Source organism: Salmo trutta, chromosome 24 (assembly GCF_901001165.1).
Source record: "Salmo trutta chromosome 24, fSalTru1.1, whole genome shotgun sequence".
Lineage (NCBI taxonomy): Eukaryota > Metazoa > Chordata > Actinopteri > Salmoniformes > Salmonidae > Salmo > Salmo trutta.
In genome coordinates, this window is record NC_042980.1 from 17,146,372 (window position 1) to 17,164,542 (window position 18,171).

General features: G+C 40.7%; 1 protein-coding gene across 2 annotated transcripts in view; it reads right to left on the reverse strand.

Annotated features, from left to right (window-relative positions):
- The window catches only part of LOC115160831 (contactin-associated protein-like 5), a 114,775-nt gene that overhangs the window by 33,410 nt on the left and 63,194 nt on the right, over window positions 1–18,171 (reverse strand). For both annotated transcript variants that reach the window (XM_029711297.1, XM_029711296.1), the window contains exons 6-9: window positions 13,090–13,274; window positions 12,721–12,864; window positions 11,387–11,654; window positions 5,214–5,357 (exon numbers count right to left, since the gene is read on the reverse strand). In XM_029711297.1, the coding sequence (XP_029567157.1) occupies window positions 5,214–5,357; window positions 11,387–11,654; window positions 12,721–12,864; window positions 13,090–13,274 (741 nt within the window). The remainder of the gene's footprint in view (window positions 1–5,213; window positions 5,358–11,386; window positions 11,655–12,720; window positions 12,865–13,089; window positions 13,275–18,171) is intronic.

Sequence of the window (18,171 nt, forward strand, 5' to 3'; positions counted from 1 at the left end):
AAATAGTTGTTTACTGGAACACCCTAAGTCATCCAATTGTTATAATAGGATTTGGCGGAGATTCAGGCGGAGAATGACGCGATGAATTGGGCGAGGAACGAAATGGAGTCACAATCCATGCCAGGCACACCTGTGAGCTCTGGAACTCCACCTCCGACTGGCAGAGTCACCATATGTGGCGGGTTCGTCAGGTCGTCGGTTCACCCTGACATTTCCATTCCTCTTCTGACAACAAAACTTGATGAACTGCTCACCAGGCACAGCAAAGTCTGTCCAGACTGTTATGCTGTTCTGCTATTCCAAGGATGTGTAACCGAAGAGAGATAACACGAGTTGACACAGAATACCAACTGGGATGGATACCAAGGCAAATGTGGCTTACCAGTGATCCTCCGGGTGTTCATCATTAATGCTGACTTTCAGAAGTTTCTGTCCATAACTGATGCAACCCGAAAAGGCATTAAAGACAGAGTAAATGAGTACTTCAGGTCATCGAGAAAGTCTGGACATGGCCTGCTCTCCCTTATGTAAGGAATTAGGCACATTACCATGTTTACTATGTAATGAAGGGTATGTTAACTTGTCAGACTGCACAGTAGCTTAATAAACATATGCATTTTGAAATAGTATTTTTTTTTATCAAAAAAAGTTCATTTAAGAATAAAGTAGACTAATGAAGGCAACAAATTGTTGCTTACTGAAACTCCCAAAGTCATCCAATTGTTATAATAGGATTTGAAGCAATAGCCTACTTGAATGTGGTCAACTATTTCAGCACTGTTTCGCGCTGCTCTGAGACAAACAAGACTACTTATTAAAACAGTTTTTTTTTTATCGAATTCAATAATATATTTGTAGCACTATAGATGCTGTGGTCAGTCAGAGTTGAGTCCTATTGTAAAGTGTAGCCCAAAGGCCAAAATGGGCAAACTTGCAATGTATTCGATGGTTAAGTACTCTAAAACCAGATTTGCCCGAACAAAAAAATGCATACAATATACCCTATATATTAATTTATTATTAACCCTGCATTATAATTGTTTAAAAGCCCCTTAGATATTAATTTAGAATCCTCTATATTTAATTAGATTTACTACTGTACAAGGATATTTTATTGATTTGCCAGTATTTTCGTTTAGAGATTCCGGTAAACTCTTTGATGTTTCCTTTTATGTGTCCTACCAATTATTATTGGATTATTCACCATGGCAACCAACAACATGTTGTCGTGTCTTTGGCTATGCCGGATTAAGTGATATGACATGCTAACCTATAAAATTCTTTCTCTGTAATTAATATTACCTGATTAAGCTAATCATGTAAATGTAACTAACTAGAAAGTCGGGACACCACTGAAGAGTGTTTATAGAGCTGTTATCTTCCGAATAAACTCTTAAAGACCTATTTATATTTTACATCGATAGCAGTCAATATTAACCCTTATCTTATTTTCAGTCTCATAATGAAAGTTGTAAATTCTTGGCTATCTTCACGAACCCTGGCTAACAAGTTGAATCAGCAATACAAAATTGGGTTTAATTATTTATTTACTAAATACCTAAACTATTTACACAGAATTACAAATACACAGAATACAAATGATGTCATACAGAAAACGTCCCTGGTGGACGGAACCTGTATGATGGCTGGTTACACAAAGGAAAGGGGGTTGGGCTTGAATGAAAGAGCGGGAAGACTTAGGAACAAAGAAACAGCAGCTATGCTATCGTAAATACATTATCTTCTGCATTACTAAATTACCGCCCATTTGGAAAAGGAAAATGCAATAAATATTTACTCTGAGCTGCGCTTCGGTATATTGGTCGTAGATGCTGGCCGGGTTGGCCAACAGATCTTCCTGTCCTCGAAAGAATGTCTCTGGTGGTAAATTGGATACGTGGTGGTATCTTCGTCTGTTTGTTAGACTGGATCCGTCGTCCGTCCTTTCCTAGCCCACGTCTACAGCGGCCGCTGCTAACTCAACGGCTAGGAAGTATCACTTCTGTAGTGAATAAGCGCAAAGTTCATACCATTCGCCACCAAAGCTCACGCTGAGGTTGGCTTAGTTCTGTACTTGATGTGTGTCCTTTTAACGTAGAGGCTGCAGACCTCACGTACTGGAACATGTGGTTATCTTTTCGTCAAAGGCTTATATAGTGGAGAGGGGGAAGGATGTGTTTCATCGTTTATAACCCGTCTCTTCACAGGGGTGGGCCACTGATCAAGCAGGGCACTTTCCTTATGAAAACCCAATTCTCTCATTTGGAAGCTAAAATTACATTTAATCTCCTAACAAACAATTTCAATATCAAACATTTCAATTGCATAACAATTCCATGTGACTCTGTTAACTAGAGGGTGTATACTTTCCCAGGTACAGTTTATGTTGTCCTGTCATCAATCATAATGTCTCAGATGACAACTGAACTGACATCCATACTCATTACGTTCCAAAGCATATTTCCAACTGGTTTTATTACCAAAATATGGTTCCTTTCCCCATTTGTTTGATGTTCCCAGACTCTCTATATTTAACACAGGCTATTCAGCAGTCCTTCAGTAGGGTCAGAAAGAGAGGGGAAGGGAGAAAGGTATTTATGGGGGGGGTCATAAACCTTACCCACAGGCCAACGTCATGACAATGTATTTCTTAGTTAGGATGGCTTTTGTGGAGATCAGACTGTTTTCATTTGATATTTGTGCGTTTTTGACCAAATGTAAGTCAGAACAAATACTTATTTCACTTTTATTATATTCCTGTTGCTATTGTTATACATAAACACAATAAATGTGTATGTAGAGGGGTAACTTTCTTCACCAGTTCTCTTACCATTTTGTACAATTGTGTTATTTACACCAACCTACCAGTTGGTGTAACTGTAATGTTAATTCTCTTGAGAGGAATTATGGTGTGTTATTTTTGGCTATTCTCATTGTCCTGTTGGTTTTGTCAGACTGCACAGTAGCCTAATAAACATGTGCATTTTGAAATAGTTTTATGTTTTAAATCGAATTTCTGAATTCAATCGCTTTATTGTTGAATTATCTAAGGCTCCTTTCTCTTCTCTGTGCTGGAGTTATTTTAAGAATAAAGTAGGCTAATGAAGGCAACAAATGGTTGCTTACTGGAACACCCAAAGTCATCCAACTGTTATAATAGGATTTGAAGCAATAGCCTACCCGCGTGTGGTCAACTATTCCAGCACAGTTTCATGCTGCTCTGAGAAAAGCATGGGGACTGGTCTTGATAAATCAATGAGATTTTATTTTCACTGAATCTCCATTTGGGTATTGGTTAGCTTACAATTATGGTGTGGAAATATTAGGATTATTTTACGGAACTCTGAGGGTTTAGTTTGAGTTTTTCTTGGAATAGAAACACCATAATATTAATGAAATGAATTAAGTTACATTTCTTAAAATCAATCCCATATACTATGATCTTACAAAAAAGGTTTTAAATTCTCTCGTACAGCCAATATTGAAAACAGTCAAATGCTTCTCAAAGATGCCCTCTGGTGGTCAAACTAGCACTAACTAGCATTAATGGTAACAATGGCTGACACTTAAATAACATGTATTGTATTCTGTGGCAGAACACAAGCTGTGCTGCAGTATGACGCAACTTCTAAAGGATGATCCAGAGTAAATTACATTTATTGGACATGATTTAGAAAGGCACACACCTGTCTATATAAGGTCCCATAGTTGACAGTGCATGTCAGAGCAAAAACCAAGCCATGAGGTCGAAGGAATTGTCCATGGAGATCCGAGACAGGATTGTATAGAGGCACAGATCTGGGGACAGGTACCAAAACATCTCTGCAGCATTGAAAGTCCCCAAAAACACAGTGGCCTCCATCATTCTTACATGGAAGAAGTTTGGAACCACCAAAACTATTCCTAGAGCTGTCCACCCGGCCAAACTGAGCAATTGGGGGAGAGGGGCCTTGGTCAGGGAGGTGACCAAGAATGTAATGATCCCTCTGACAGAACTCTACAGTTCCTCCTTGGAGGTGGGAGAACCTTCCAGAAGGACAACTCCCTCTGCAGCATTACACCAATCAGACCTTTATGGTAGCGTAGTAAGACGGAAGTCACTTCTCAGTAAAAGGCACATGACAGCCCACTTGGGAATTCTCTGGTCTGATGAAACCAAGATTAAACTATTTGGCCTGAATGCCAAGCTTCACGTCTGGAGGAAACCTGGCACCATCCCTACGGAGAAGCATGGTGGTGGCAGCATCATGCTGTGGGGATGTTTTTCAGTGGATGAAAACCTTTTCACCTTCCAACAGGACAATGACCCTAAGCACACAGCCAAGATAACACAGGAGTGGCTTCGGGACAAGTCTCTGTATGTCCTTGAGTTGCCCAGCCAGAACCTGGACTTGAACCCGATCGAATATCTCTGGAGAGACTTGAAAATAGGTGTGCCACAACACTCCCCATCCAACCTCCCAACCTCTTGAGAGGATCTGCCGAGAAGAATGGGAGAAACTCCCCAAATACAGGTGTGCCAAGCTTGTAGCGTCATACCCAAGAAGACTCAATGTTGTAATCGCTGCCAAAGGTGCTTCAACAAAGTACTGAGTAAAGGGTCTGAATACTTATGTAAATGTGACATTTCCGTTTTTTAGTTGTTGAATAAATTAGCAAAAAAATCTAAAAACTTGTTTTTTCTTTGTTATTATTGGGTATTGTGTGTAGATTGATGAGAATAAGGCTGTAACGTAACAAAATGTGGAAAATGTCAAGGGGTCTGAATACTTTCCAAAGGCACTGCATGTTAAGTTGCTAATTGTGCTGACTGACTTATTGACTGGAGACATGCAAGCAGAAAATACAACATTTGTGATTTAGTGACAATCATGTAAAAAAAGAGAGCAGAGTTAAACCTGCCAAGACATGCCATTATACAAGTTGAAGCCTTTTAAAAGCAGCTTAGTAAAACGCCAGCTATCAGATTTGAGATGTACAGTACATGGCAAGTTTTGGGAAGCTAAAGTTTGTACAGGGATGTATTAAGTAAATCTCTGCTTACAAGCCAATGTAATTAAGAGCCACTAAGGCACTTGAGTGACGATGCCAAAGAGTGAGGCTTCTTAGGTATTACAGTCCCCAGTTTAATCAAGTCATTGCGTTTCTACTGTAAATACCAGAACATATTCTCAAACCTAATGAACTATTGGTCATATTATCTGTCCTCTTACCTCCAAAGTAGAGGTTGTCTCCTGCGTCCATGTGGTCCGCCAGCTCAATGGTTGAGGACGGCTCATTGTCCAGAGTCATGGTGACCTGGAGACTTCGGGAGCTGAGACTCACGGAGTGCCACAGTCCATCATTCACTCTGTGACCTGTGGAGACAGCAGGGTGTAGGTTCTGGGTGATTTGGAGACTTTAAAATACACTATCAATCTCTGCACATCACTGTTATTTTACCATAGCAACTACACTGTTATAAAAACAATTTATGAAAACAATGTCCAGTACAGTTTTATATTTAGATATACAATCTGTTTGTCTGCAACAAACCTCTGCATTCACTCTGTTGCTCTCGCAGATGTTGACTTTATGGATCTCCCTCCACACTACACACACATTTCATATAGTTTCCCTTACATTATCAAATAAACAAAGGATCACCCACAACCCCCATCTGTTGTGTTTGTAGTTCCATTTTGAGAAGGAACCAATGGTAAACCTCAGTGGTATAATCTTTGGTTTTTGATTTAATTAAGCTCAGGCGTTTACAGTGAAGGGCATCCAAGCTCTGTGTGTGTCTGCTCTGTCTACAATCCCCTCTGTGCTTGCCATCTGCTTGCACGGTTGCAGGCTAGGAGAATTACAATGGAATGTAATTAAATGTGCTAGATTTCAGGCAGTAAATTGTTTGAAACAAACAAAAAAGCACACCTGGTTCAAACATTGACTCTGAAAAGCCTCCAACATGCAACAGATGGAGGACGACCTCGGATTGTTACTGATAACATCTTGATTATGTTGCAGTGAGTGAGATCAGTGTCAAATGAGCACACAGACACAGACACAGAGACGGGTCAAACATAACTCTGTCTGTCTGCTATGTCTTGCTAAGCATGTAAAAATAACTAAATCCAACTATATGGAATCCCACCTCCATGCATATTTCATCTCCCCATTGTTATTAAAAAATGGACAAAACCAAATGCTCATCTTTGTGTGTGACAGACCTGGGTTCAAATACTATTTCAGGCATTTCAATTACTTGTCAATACATTTCAAAACAAGGATTCAGATAACCTTGATTTGAAAAACAGACATTTTTCTCAATACATTGCATTCAATGGGAAAAAGACGAGTGTCACAGGGTGGATGTTTATGACATACATTGCATTCAATGGGAAAAGATGAGTGTCACAGGTTTGACGTGTATATCAATACATTGGAGTCAATGTGGAACAATTAGTGACACAGTGTTGACGCTTATGTCAACGGGAAAAGATTAGTGTCACAGGGTTGAATTTTATGTCAATACATTGCAGTCAATGGGAAATGATGAGGGTCACAGGGTTGATTCCTAAGTGAATACATTCCACTCAATGGGGGAAGATTAACATCACAACATGGAAGCATAGAGAAAGGCATCACAGACATGAACCCTCCTCTCTCTGTCTCCTTCTCTCTCTCTCTCTTATCTCTTTCTCCCTCCCCTCTGTCTATCTCTCTCTTTCCACCCTCTCTCTTTCACCCTCTCCCTCTATCTCCCTCCTTCTTTCACTGCACTGAAGTCCACAAGTGAAGGGAAAAGGTGAGAGGAGGAGAGCGTGTAGATGCAAGAAGGAATTATACATTGAGCAAGTGATCATGCTGTTTGTATGTGGCTGCTATGAATTGTGTTTGCGTGTGATCAGCGGTGTATTCATTCCGCCGATTCTAGGGCTGTCCCTGACTAAAACAAATCTTGGTCGACCGGGAGTCGTCTGTTTTTGGTCAAAATCAATTATGTGTATTTTTCCATATATAGACCCACCCTATGTTTGAATAGAATTAACTATATGTATGTTACCTGAGCATGTCTAATGCTTTAAGCACTGCGATTTAAAAATTAAGACACAAATTACTAGAGTGAGCCAGAGATCAATTCAGAGAGATCAATTCCACCAGAAGACAAAAACCTGTTCCCGACCCTCCTGCTTCTGCTGCATGCTGCTGCTGGCCTTATGCTCCTGAAGTTGCCGGTAATAAGCTACACCAGCGGTCGGCAACCTTTCACATTTGGAGTGGCAAGTTATCATACCATTTCTATTGCTCTGCGTGCCAGTTATGATTTTCATATTCACATTTTCATGGAACAGATTAATTTCATGTGTCATGTGGTTATTCAAAATGATTTCTAAATGAAAATTATCCAGATCTAAAAGTAACTTCTATTGCCATTGCCAGTATGTAAAAAATGGCCTACATGAAGCCAACAAATAAAAACATTGCAGGTAGAAAATATCCTGATAAAAATGAATATCCTATAAATCACATTGGATATGCATGGCCTGTCTGCAAGGAACTTGAAACATTGCATCAGCCATTAACTTGGTCTGCCCCAAAGCTCCTGCTAGCAAACTTGCAACATTGTATAAAATATTCTGGGCCCTCAGAGTTTCAGGTACCAGTGAGCTCCCGGAAAGACAGACACAGCTGTAGGCTATTTGCCCAAGGGATAAGAAGTAATCAGGTAGGCCTTTTTTTATGACGTTTCACCGGATCAGAGCATTACATTTTTTTCCCCTTTCATGCTGAGTAATTATTGAAAGGGAGAGAGCTGGAAAGACTTTTCAAATATGCTAGGTTGAGGAATAATTCTCATTCTCAATGGATGTAAAAACAGACTTGTTTACTTGCTGTTTGAGGGGAAGAAAAATGGTGAGTTAAGACAATCTGAAATAGTATCAGATCCCCAAATGGGCACATTTATAAGCCTACATTTGCGCGCAGGCCAGGTAGCCTAGGCCTATTTCTATGCGTAAACAGGTGCGTGTTCTTACTCAAGACTGACAGGAACGCTCCAAACAAAAGACAATTAATACTTGTAAATGGAATGAAATAAACCAAAACTTTTTTCTCACAAGTGTAGCCTAGGTTGTGCGCTCCGCAAATAATGTGTCCACTCCTACAAACACAACGGTAAGACTGCAATAACAATATATTGAATGCATTAACAGAAATTACCGTAACCAAACAAACATTGTAGATTAGAAATGATGGTAAATAATGGTAAATGTACCACTGGTAATACTGGTGAGCCACCCCCGCGGCCTCCACAATGGATTAGTCCTCTCAGACAGGCCTGAATCCAACAAGTGTCTCGTGTGCCATATCTATATTTTTTTAATATTTGCAACTGCTTCACTAAAAGAATCTTGGTCGACCAACAGCCTATCGATCAAACAATCGACCAGTCGACTAAATGGGGTCAGCCCTAGCAGATTCTGTTGAAAAATGTTTCTTAAGTGGAAGCAAAAGGAACGTGGATAAACATATCTGACTTTTTACAATAGAAACTATCATTTCAAACTGTTGGACTAATGATTACACCCTAGATCAGCTAGATGCAGGCGGGAGTGTGCAAGGCGGTATTGAATGTGTCACTGTCTATCACCTTGATTACTCTCATTTTTCTCTCAACCTGTGCACCTATGTTGTAAACTTTCATTCATAGGCTAGGTTGTAGCAACTTCATGGTTGATTTAGGGAAAATGTAAGTATCATGTAGTAGCCAATGTTACACTGAGCTGGGTGGAATATGAATGACAGTCATCCAATATGCTGTAATAGAAATAAGGCTGTGCTCATATTGCCCTCCCTGATCTTAAACGGCACCGACCGCCACTGCGGTTAGGATAGGGTAAGGGTTGAGCTGGGAGTGGAGATGAAGCTAGGGTTAGGGTTAAGGCTTAGAGTTAATGTGACATCGAGTTAATGCGCTTTTGAGTGACATCGGGAGAACGGTTGAGACTAGAAACAAAATTTGTTGAACAGACGCTCCCGATGAACGCAAGCCTACATATGACCATGTGCAATTAATTATTCACAGTGAAAACTTGGTCCACAGTGAGCAAGGCTTTTCTTTCAAAGAAAAACATTACCTACAGCCCCCACATAACTATGACGGCCCATTGACTGCGATTGAGCTAGCTAAATATCTGAGGCTCGCATCCGACCCTAACCCGCTAATATAGAAAATGTGCTGTTGGCTGCAGTCAGAGACGACATAACCATTTTTTTGACAGCGGGGTACATGTATTTGATATTTGGTATTTGATAGTCAACTTGTCTATAATTAGATACACGCAGCTTCTCATCTGTCATTATATGTTGCCCTAGAATACTGAAATAAACCTTTGCTCACCAGAATAATATCATAAATTTATAGAATAAATGCTTCAATCAAGTTGACATCGGTAAAGTTTTCTCTGTCATCCCTGCTTCGTTTGCAGAGCAAAGCCATTTAAGGACCGGGGAGAAAATGCAATAACACAAAACAAATTGAAATATTTTCTGTGTAAAATTTCCAAATGACATGAGTTTGACCAGTTGTAAGGAATTATAAAGCTGTAAAAACTGTTTAAAGGCACAGTCAACTAGAGTATGTAAACTTCTGACCCACTGGAATTGTGATACAGTGAATTAGAATAATTAGAATAATCTGTCCGTAAACAATTGTTGGAAAAATGACTTGTGTCATGCACAAAGTAGATGTCCTAACCGACTTGCAAAAACTATAGTTTGTTATTAACAAGACATTTGGGGAGTGGTTGAAAAACGAGTTTTAATGACTCCAACCTAAGTGTATGTAAACTTCCGACTTCAACTGTACATTTGATATATAATTTACTGCAAGAAGATTAAGCCTATGTGAGAGGATATAGACCTACAGTCAGTCTCCAGATTTAATTTTCCATTTAACCCATCTGAACAGTAGGCTAAAGTTCCATTGACGTGCCATAGGCGTATTCGAAGTCCCCGTCTTGTGACTGTCAAATGTGTATTCTTTTACCACTTCCCAAACTCTCAATTTCGCAGCTTTTTTCTTATTGAATTAAACTCCGACATTATCCTTTTTGCCTCAGTGGATCGACTAACCTTTTGGACCAGTTCCCAAAAGCATTTGGCGATTGGCATTTGGCGATTGGCGTGTAGGCTATTTGGCACGCATGCAGAAATGTTTTGGTACCCTTCCCCAGATTTGTGCCTCAACACAATCCTGTCTCTGAGCTCAACAGACAATTCCTTCAACCCCATGGCTTGGTTTGTGCTCTGACATGCACTGTCAACTGTGGGACCTTTATATAGACAGGTGTGTACCTTTCCAAATCATGTCCAATCAATTGAATTTACCACAGGTGGATTATAATCAATTTGTAGAAACATCTCACGGATGATCATCTCACGGATGCACCTGAGCTCAATTTTGAGTCTCATAGCAAAGGGTCTGAATACTTATGTAAATAAGGTATTTCTGTTTTTTATTTGTAACAAATTTGCAAACTTTTCTAAAAACCTGTTTTTCGCTTTGTCTTTATGGGGTAGATTGCGTGTGTGTAGATTGCTGAGGGATTTACTTAATTCAGTACATTTTAGAATAAGGGTGTAACATAACAAAATTTGGAAAAAGTCAACGGGTCTGAATACTTTCCGAAGACACTGTAACTGCGGGGACATCGGGTTGTGAGCCAACCTGCGCATCACTACCCTGTAACGCTGACATTTTACCATGGATGGCAATGTATTGAGAAAAACGTCCGCTACTGTGACATTTTACCTTTTGCAAAAAACGTGACAGGATGACATTTTCCTATGATATCATGTATACAAGAAGTTGAATATTGTAATGAATTTGGAAATAAACTTTGTAAGTACTTGAAAATACTCAAATACACTTACTCAAATACATTACGTTGCATTAACTCAGGTATTTGACAATTGTATTTTAAATAAGTATTTTTTTTAAATACATTCAAATACAATTTGGTCGACTATTTGGTATTGTTTTGGGCTGTGTATTTGAAAATAATGAAACACACAGAAAAAAACATTCAAATATGTAATACTCAAAAACATGTATTTGAACACAGGTCTGGTTTTGTGAACTCAGAAGAGATAAGCACAGGTCCAATTGAATGGATTCTCTCCTCTTATAAGCTTTACTCATAATCTTTACTATCACTATCAGACTATCTGTGTGTAAAACCACAAACATTCTCTGCAGTAATAAAATGGGTTTCTCATTGTCTGCCTGCTTCACTAGAATACAATAGCCTTTTATAATCTGAGTCCCCATAGGCAGAACCACTGATTCCAGCCCATACTGTGGGTCAGCTAGGCTAGGGGCTGTTGGCCTGGCCCTCACCGGTGGAGACCTCTTCTTTCTGCTGGGCTGATGTGTGATGGGTCAGGCGCAGCCGGCTGTTGCTTATCTGCAGCTCCAGTCTCTGGGGCTCCAGGGACAGCTGGGTGGAGAGCAGTAGCCCATCTGGGTTCCATGTTCTGAACTGGAAACGCACCGTGAAGCCTCCTGAAGCAGACGGCGTGGCCGGGAGCGACAGGAAGCTGCTGCTGGAGCTCAGGAAAGTGGTGGACACCAGCTGGGGCTGCGAGCACGAGAAGGTCACGTTGCCCTGGTGACACCACATGGAACACACAGTCTTACAGTCACCTTGCCCCGATCAAGATCAACTTTCAACATTTAGGGGTTAATTAAAAATCCTTACTGGCCCCCTTCTAGAAAGAGAGAAAGAAAATGGAGGGTATAGTACGAGACCAAAAAAAAAGAGAGAGAGAGAGAACAATAGAGAGAACAGTGGAATGAGATAAAATCAACTCTGCAGGGAGCTGGGTTACATGCCACTGCCAACCCCACTATGACTCCTAGGGACAGGAAGAGCCAGTACAGAGGACATGAGTTCCTGTACACAGGAAAAGGTCAGAGCAGTGTGGGGATGAACACATCATCGATCCTGGTGACATGGAGTGGCAGCGACATGGAGCACGTTAACTAAACCCTCCACAGGGACTCTTCCATCAAATCAACCAAACTTGATTTCAGTATCCTTCTATTTCAATAGGCTGACACTAACTCACAGTGAATCATTTATAACTTATTTATGCTAATGCTATTTCAGTGTTAGCGGATTTGTTGTTAAAGGTTGGGTGACACCGGTTGTGTATCACACCTCTTGTGTTTGGGGCTGTAAGACCACTGAGACAGAAGGTTTCTCAAGGTTAATATCCATTAAGATGTATCATTTAGGGGCTGCACAAGGCCCTGACATCTCCGAGAGGACTACCTTAAATTATGCAATTTACCTCGGGCTACAGGAGGTAATAATACCTCTATATTGAATGGATCACTGAATACAGCTCCTGCTCCAACTCATCACTGAGCCCTGATCTCTTTCCAAAATAAGAACAAGAGAAGAAAATAGAAGACTATTCTCTCAGCTCTAAGTGGTTCTTGCCATGCACCCTGTATTCCCATGGATACCTATCCGCAGTCTGTAATTTGTTATGCAACAACTGTTATGGTTCACTAGTTCTCTAAGGTTAGGTGTTGTTAACCTCCACTTCTAACACAATGGAGCATTATCACTTACATAAGTTAATATATTGGTAATTCAGAGCAAAATAAACGTGGCCCTGGCCTACAGTTTATGCATTAAAAATGAGTAGCTGAAAAGCTTTTACCACACTGTAGATCTGAGGCTTGCGTCGCTTGGCTAGGTCAATGATGTTGATCCCGTTGTAGTAGAGGTTCTCGATGCAGCCATGGAAGTTCTTCCTCAGGAAGGTACCAGGCTTACCTGGTAGTGGGATGCCCCCGAAGCTGAGCTTTGATGAGGAAAGAAGGGGAAATATGTAAAGAGATAGAAGAAAAGTCCTACGAAAGTATAGTGTCAGGTTGAAACGAGATGTCAGATTCTAACGAGATAGACCAAGTATTATTTTTATTCTCACCCTGGTATTGGGTTAATGTGTTTTTCTGACTGGATGCTGGTGGTGTAATCTACTCAGACCTACTGTAAGGAAATATTATGGATGTTTGGATAGACACACCTCATAGTCCACCTCCAGAGAGTCTCCTTCCCCCTTGGTCCTGAAGTGTTGCGTGTGGGTGTCCACGGTGAGGTTGACCTGCTTGTTGAAGCGCTCGATGAGGACAGAGTGCCAGTGCTGGTCATCCAGAAGACTGCCCAGAGTTACCGCAACACGACCACTGCTGAACCGCAGCCGGGTGTCATCTGAAGACAAAAAAACAAATTGATAATAGAAGCATGGCCTTTTTAGGATTTAGGACTGGTCGGACACCACAGTGTGCGAACAGAGGCAGCTGTTGTCTGTGTGTTTGTTCCTTTTTTCCGAGTTGTCAAAGCAAGCAGACCAGAAACTGGCTATTCTTTATTTGACTGATGTCGCTGGCAAGATAACTGCTGTTTGGCTCAACGGAAAAATATATATATTTATTCCCCCAGTGCTGAGTTAGTAGTGTAACTGACATGTAATGTTATCCAATGCATTACATGTTTCATCCCCTCTCAATGGAAGTGCTGTCTGAAGTGAATGAACTAGCTAGCTAGCTATTAGCTACCAAAGCCAGTTCAGCTACAGTATCTGTCAGGTAGCAGTTGATTTAACAGTTCTTGTGTGTATGGGAATGTTTTGTAGCCTTTGTTTAAATCTTGAGTTGATGGGAAGGCTACAGTCTGGGATCTGGGAATAATTTTCATTTCAATTATTGAACCATTGACTCTATTCTTGGATAATATAATGTATAAATGTACAGCAAGGTACTTCTTTGTCATGCCTAATCTGAGCAGGATCAGATGGCGACAGGGGTCTCAGCAGGATCAGGCAACCAGGGAAGAGCAGTCTGTGATGGCGTGGAGGTGAACATTTGCAGATGCAATACTTTGTCTGTGCAGTAAACACTGGACAAGCCAGAAGCTTCAAAGATTTAAACAATTTTAAGACAGTCTGACAAACCTCTAAAGATGAGTTCCAAACTGTATTATGGGCTGATATAGAGACCACATAAATTACTGTAGTTTAATACCATCCATAGAACGTATTATATACCAGTAAACATGAATATAATGCACACAGAAATGTAATTCCACTGCTGAAGGTGTAAAACACAAAAGGGGGCATATTTGCTTATGTTACGCTCTTGTGAAGGCTGGCTGAATTCTGGAGTATGTGCTTTTATCTCAGCATGTCTACAGATTCTCCCTTCTCCCTGTTTTTGTTTGCTTGGAAATGTTGATACTGAAGTCTGTTGAAACTGTGTAACCTAGCATTTATAGCGGCTAAGAAATGCATTGCTGTCACATCCTGACCAGTAAGGGGTCATTTTTGTTATGATAGTTGGTCAGGGCGTGGCAGGGGGTGTTTGTGTTGTGTTTTTTGGGTTGATCTATGTTATTCTATTTCTATGTTTAAATATCTTGTTTTTCTGTTTCTATGTTGGAATTGTTTGGGGTTGGTCTCTAATTGGAGGCAGCTGAATCTCATTGCCTCTGATTAGAGATCATATTTATGTAGGGATTTTCACATTGTGTTTTGTGGGTGGTTAATTTCTGTTTATGTATTACTTACCTGACAGAACTGTTTGGGCTGTCAGTTTCTGTTTCTTTGTTTCAGTGTTCAGATCAAATAAACACATGATGAGCACTAACCACGCAGCGCCTTGGTCTATTCCATTTGACAGCCGTTACAATTGCCATTAACTGGAAGGTTGATTATCATTCCACAAAGTCACAATGGATGGCAGAAATGTGAAGTTATATATCACTCGAATTGATTTATTACATGACTAAAGGTATACTGTGCAACTTTCATAAGGTCTGGATGCCTTATATGGAATAATGTGTGACAAAAAGGAATCTGTATTGAAAACATGCCCACGTCAGGGGAGATAATTATTTAAGAAATCCCTAGCTGCTGGGCTGCTCAGTCCTGGCCCTGGGGGTCTGCCATACTGTTGGTTGTCACTCTGGCCTTAGACAAACACACCTAAAACCAATAATGAATGTTTCACTAAAACCCTAAAGCTGAGCGGGGTGTGTTGGATTTGGGCGCTGCAGGGCAGTGGACCCCTAGGGGCAGGACGGGACAATCCAGCTATATTGTGCAAGTAAAAACAGCTCTACAGTACTATTAGGCCTGTGATATGAATTACAGTGTCCTCCATATTTATAGGACAGTGAAGAATGTTTTCTTCTTTTGGCTCCATACTCCAAAGGTTTGGATTTGAAATCAAACAATGACTATGAAGTTAAAGTGCAAACAGTCAGCTTTAATTTGAGGGTATTTTCATACATAGAATGTAAAAAATGAGCAAACCCTGCCCACCTGGGGCACTGGGTCAAGCAAAATGAACTCGCCCAATGGAACCTCTTCCCCAGATAAGACGTGTGGCTAGTACTTACCCTTGCTCAGAAAATAGCTGCTGTAGTGAAAATGGGCTTCCATAAAGTTGTTCAACAATCTTGAGCAGATGGCCAGGATATGGATTACATCCGACTACTTTCTACTTGGTCTGTCAACCGTCAAACCAGAGACAGGTGTGTTGTTGGTAAGTAGCTCAATTTGGCTTATAGCTATGTCATTACTTGACAGGCTATGCTGCAATGAAACTAGGCTATTATGCTGTGATGTAACTAGCTAAATAAATAGCCTCTACCTGACGTGTAATGTAAGAGGAAGATTTGCATAGCTAACGTTGCACCTGAAGACAGGTCTGAAGAATGGCGCTGAAAAGTATAGTGGCCGTTTTATGGGCTCCTGACCAATTCTGCCATTATGTGTGTTTTTTTGTACATAATGTTTCTGCCATTTCCTATGACGAAAAGAGCGTCTGGACATCAGAACAGCCATCACTACTCTAAATTTGAATGAAGATCTCTACTTCAAAGGGTTGGCGGCGCAGGACATACTGATCACTCCGGACCAGGCCCTAATACCCGACAATCGGAAGAGAAATAGACAGCAATATAGAGGCCGACATGCGGGCACCCTGATGAAACTACCCTCTCTTCTATTGGCACATTTACAATCACTGGAGAACAAACTGGACAAGCTTCGTTCGAGACTACCCTATCAATGGGACCTGAAGAAATGTATTATCCTATGTTTCTCAGAAATTTGGCTGAACAAGGATATGGATAATATAAAACTAGCTGGTTTTTCTACGTATCGGCGGCAGGAAAGAACGGCAGTGTCGGGTAAGCTCAAGGGGGGTGGTGTATGTCTCTTTGTTAACAACAGCTGGTGCGCAATCTTTAATAGTAAGGAAGTCTCTTGGTTCTGTTCGCCTGATAGAATATCTCATGATAAGCTGTAAACCATACTTTTTAACAAAAGTTTTCATCTATATTTTTCGTAGCTTTCTATTACCAGTTATCTACCACCACAAACCGATAAGGGCACTAAGAACCATCAAACAGACAAAGCGACAATACAGAACTATGATCGAATCCTAATACACCGGCTCTGACACTCATGGATGTGGCAGGGCTTACAAACTATCACAGATTACGAAGGGAAACCCAGGTGCGAGCTGCCCAGTGACGCGAGCCTACAAAACGAGCAAAATACCTTCTATGTTCGCTTCGAGGCAAGCAACATTGAACCATGTGTGAGAGCACCAGCTCTTCCGGATGACTGTCTGATCACACTCTCCGTAACCGATGTGAACAAGACCTTTAACAATAGAAACGCTAAAAAAGTCATTTTGATTGCTGTTTTTTTATTATTATTACTCTGCCATTCTTTTGTTGTCATGCTCCCCTCTGTCCTTGACTTTTCCTAAATAAGTCTATATAACACACTGTTGATGTTAGAATGTTAATATCACCAACAGAACTTGAGATATAACCAGTTTAAGGAGGGTCATTTTTTTATGGTTTTCCCCTTTGGTCCCTCCATCTCCCAAGGGCCTGCTCCGCTCCTTCTTCCGACAGTTGAAAGTGCAGTACCCAGCCGACAATCACCCCGATAACTGCCTTGAAACTGAACTTAAACTATACCGAAACTATTTTCACACATTGAGCAACGGATTAAGTAAATGAATTTTTAATTTTCTTATTTCACCTTTTTAACCAGGTAGGCCAGTTGAGAACAAGTTCTCATTTACAACTGCGACCTGGCCAAGACAGAGCAAAGCAGTGCGACACAAACACAGAGTTACACATTGGATAAACAAACGTACAGTCAATAACACAACAGAAAAGTCTATATACAGTGTGTGAAAATGTAGTAATATTAGGGAGGTAAGGCAATACATAGGCCATAGTGGCGAATAATTACAATTTAGCAATTAAACACTGGAGTGATGGATGTGCAGAAGGTGAATGTGCAAGTGGAGATACTGGGGTGCAAAGGAGCAAAACAAAAAAACAATATGGGGATGAAGTAGTTGGGTGGTGTCATAGGCATCGATGAACGGTGATCAAAATGCAGCGGGTATAGTGCTCATCTTCCTTCTTTATTGAAAGCACACTCAAAACAAAATAAACAGCCGATGAAACAGTTCCATAAGGCACACAGGCTATACAGAAAATAACCACCCACAAAAACACAGGAAAAACATGCTGCCTAAGTATGGCTTCCAATCAGAGACAACGAAAGACACCTGCCTCTGATTGGAAGCCATACTTGGCCACACATAGAAAAAGAAACATAGAAATAGAAAACTAGAACCAAAATCCCAAAACCCCAAAACACACAAAACAAACACCCCCTGCCACGCCCTGACCATACTACAATTACAAATGACCCCTTTACTGGTCAGGACGTGACAGGTGGGCTATTTACAGATGGGCTATGCACAGGTGCAATGATCAGTAAGCTGCTCTGACAGCTGATGTTTAAAGTTAGTGAGGGAGATATAAGTCTCCAGCTTCAGTGATTTTTGCAATTCGTTCCCGTCATTGACAGCAGAGAACTGGAAGGAAAGGCAGCCAAATGAGGAGTTGGCTTTGGGGGTGACCAGTGAAAGTAAAGTATGATGTGGAGAAAGGAGAGAATGGATGAGTTGATGAGTGAGGGGAAGCAAACGATGTATAATTATGTAATCACCAATTGTGAATGAAGAACAGGTTGGGCTAATCTATTGCATTGATCTATTACTTTATTTAT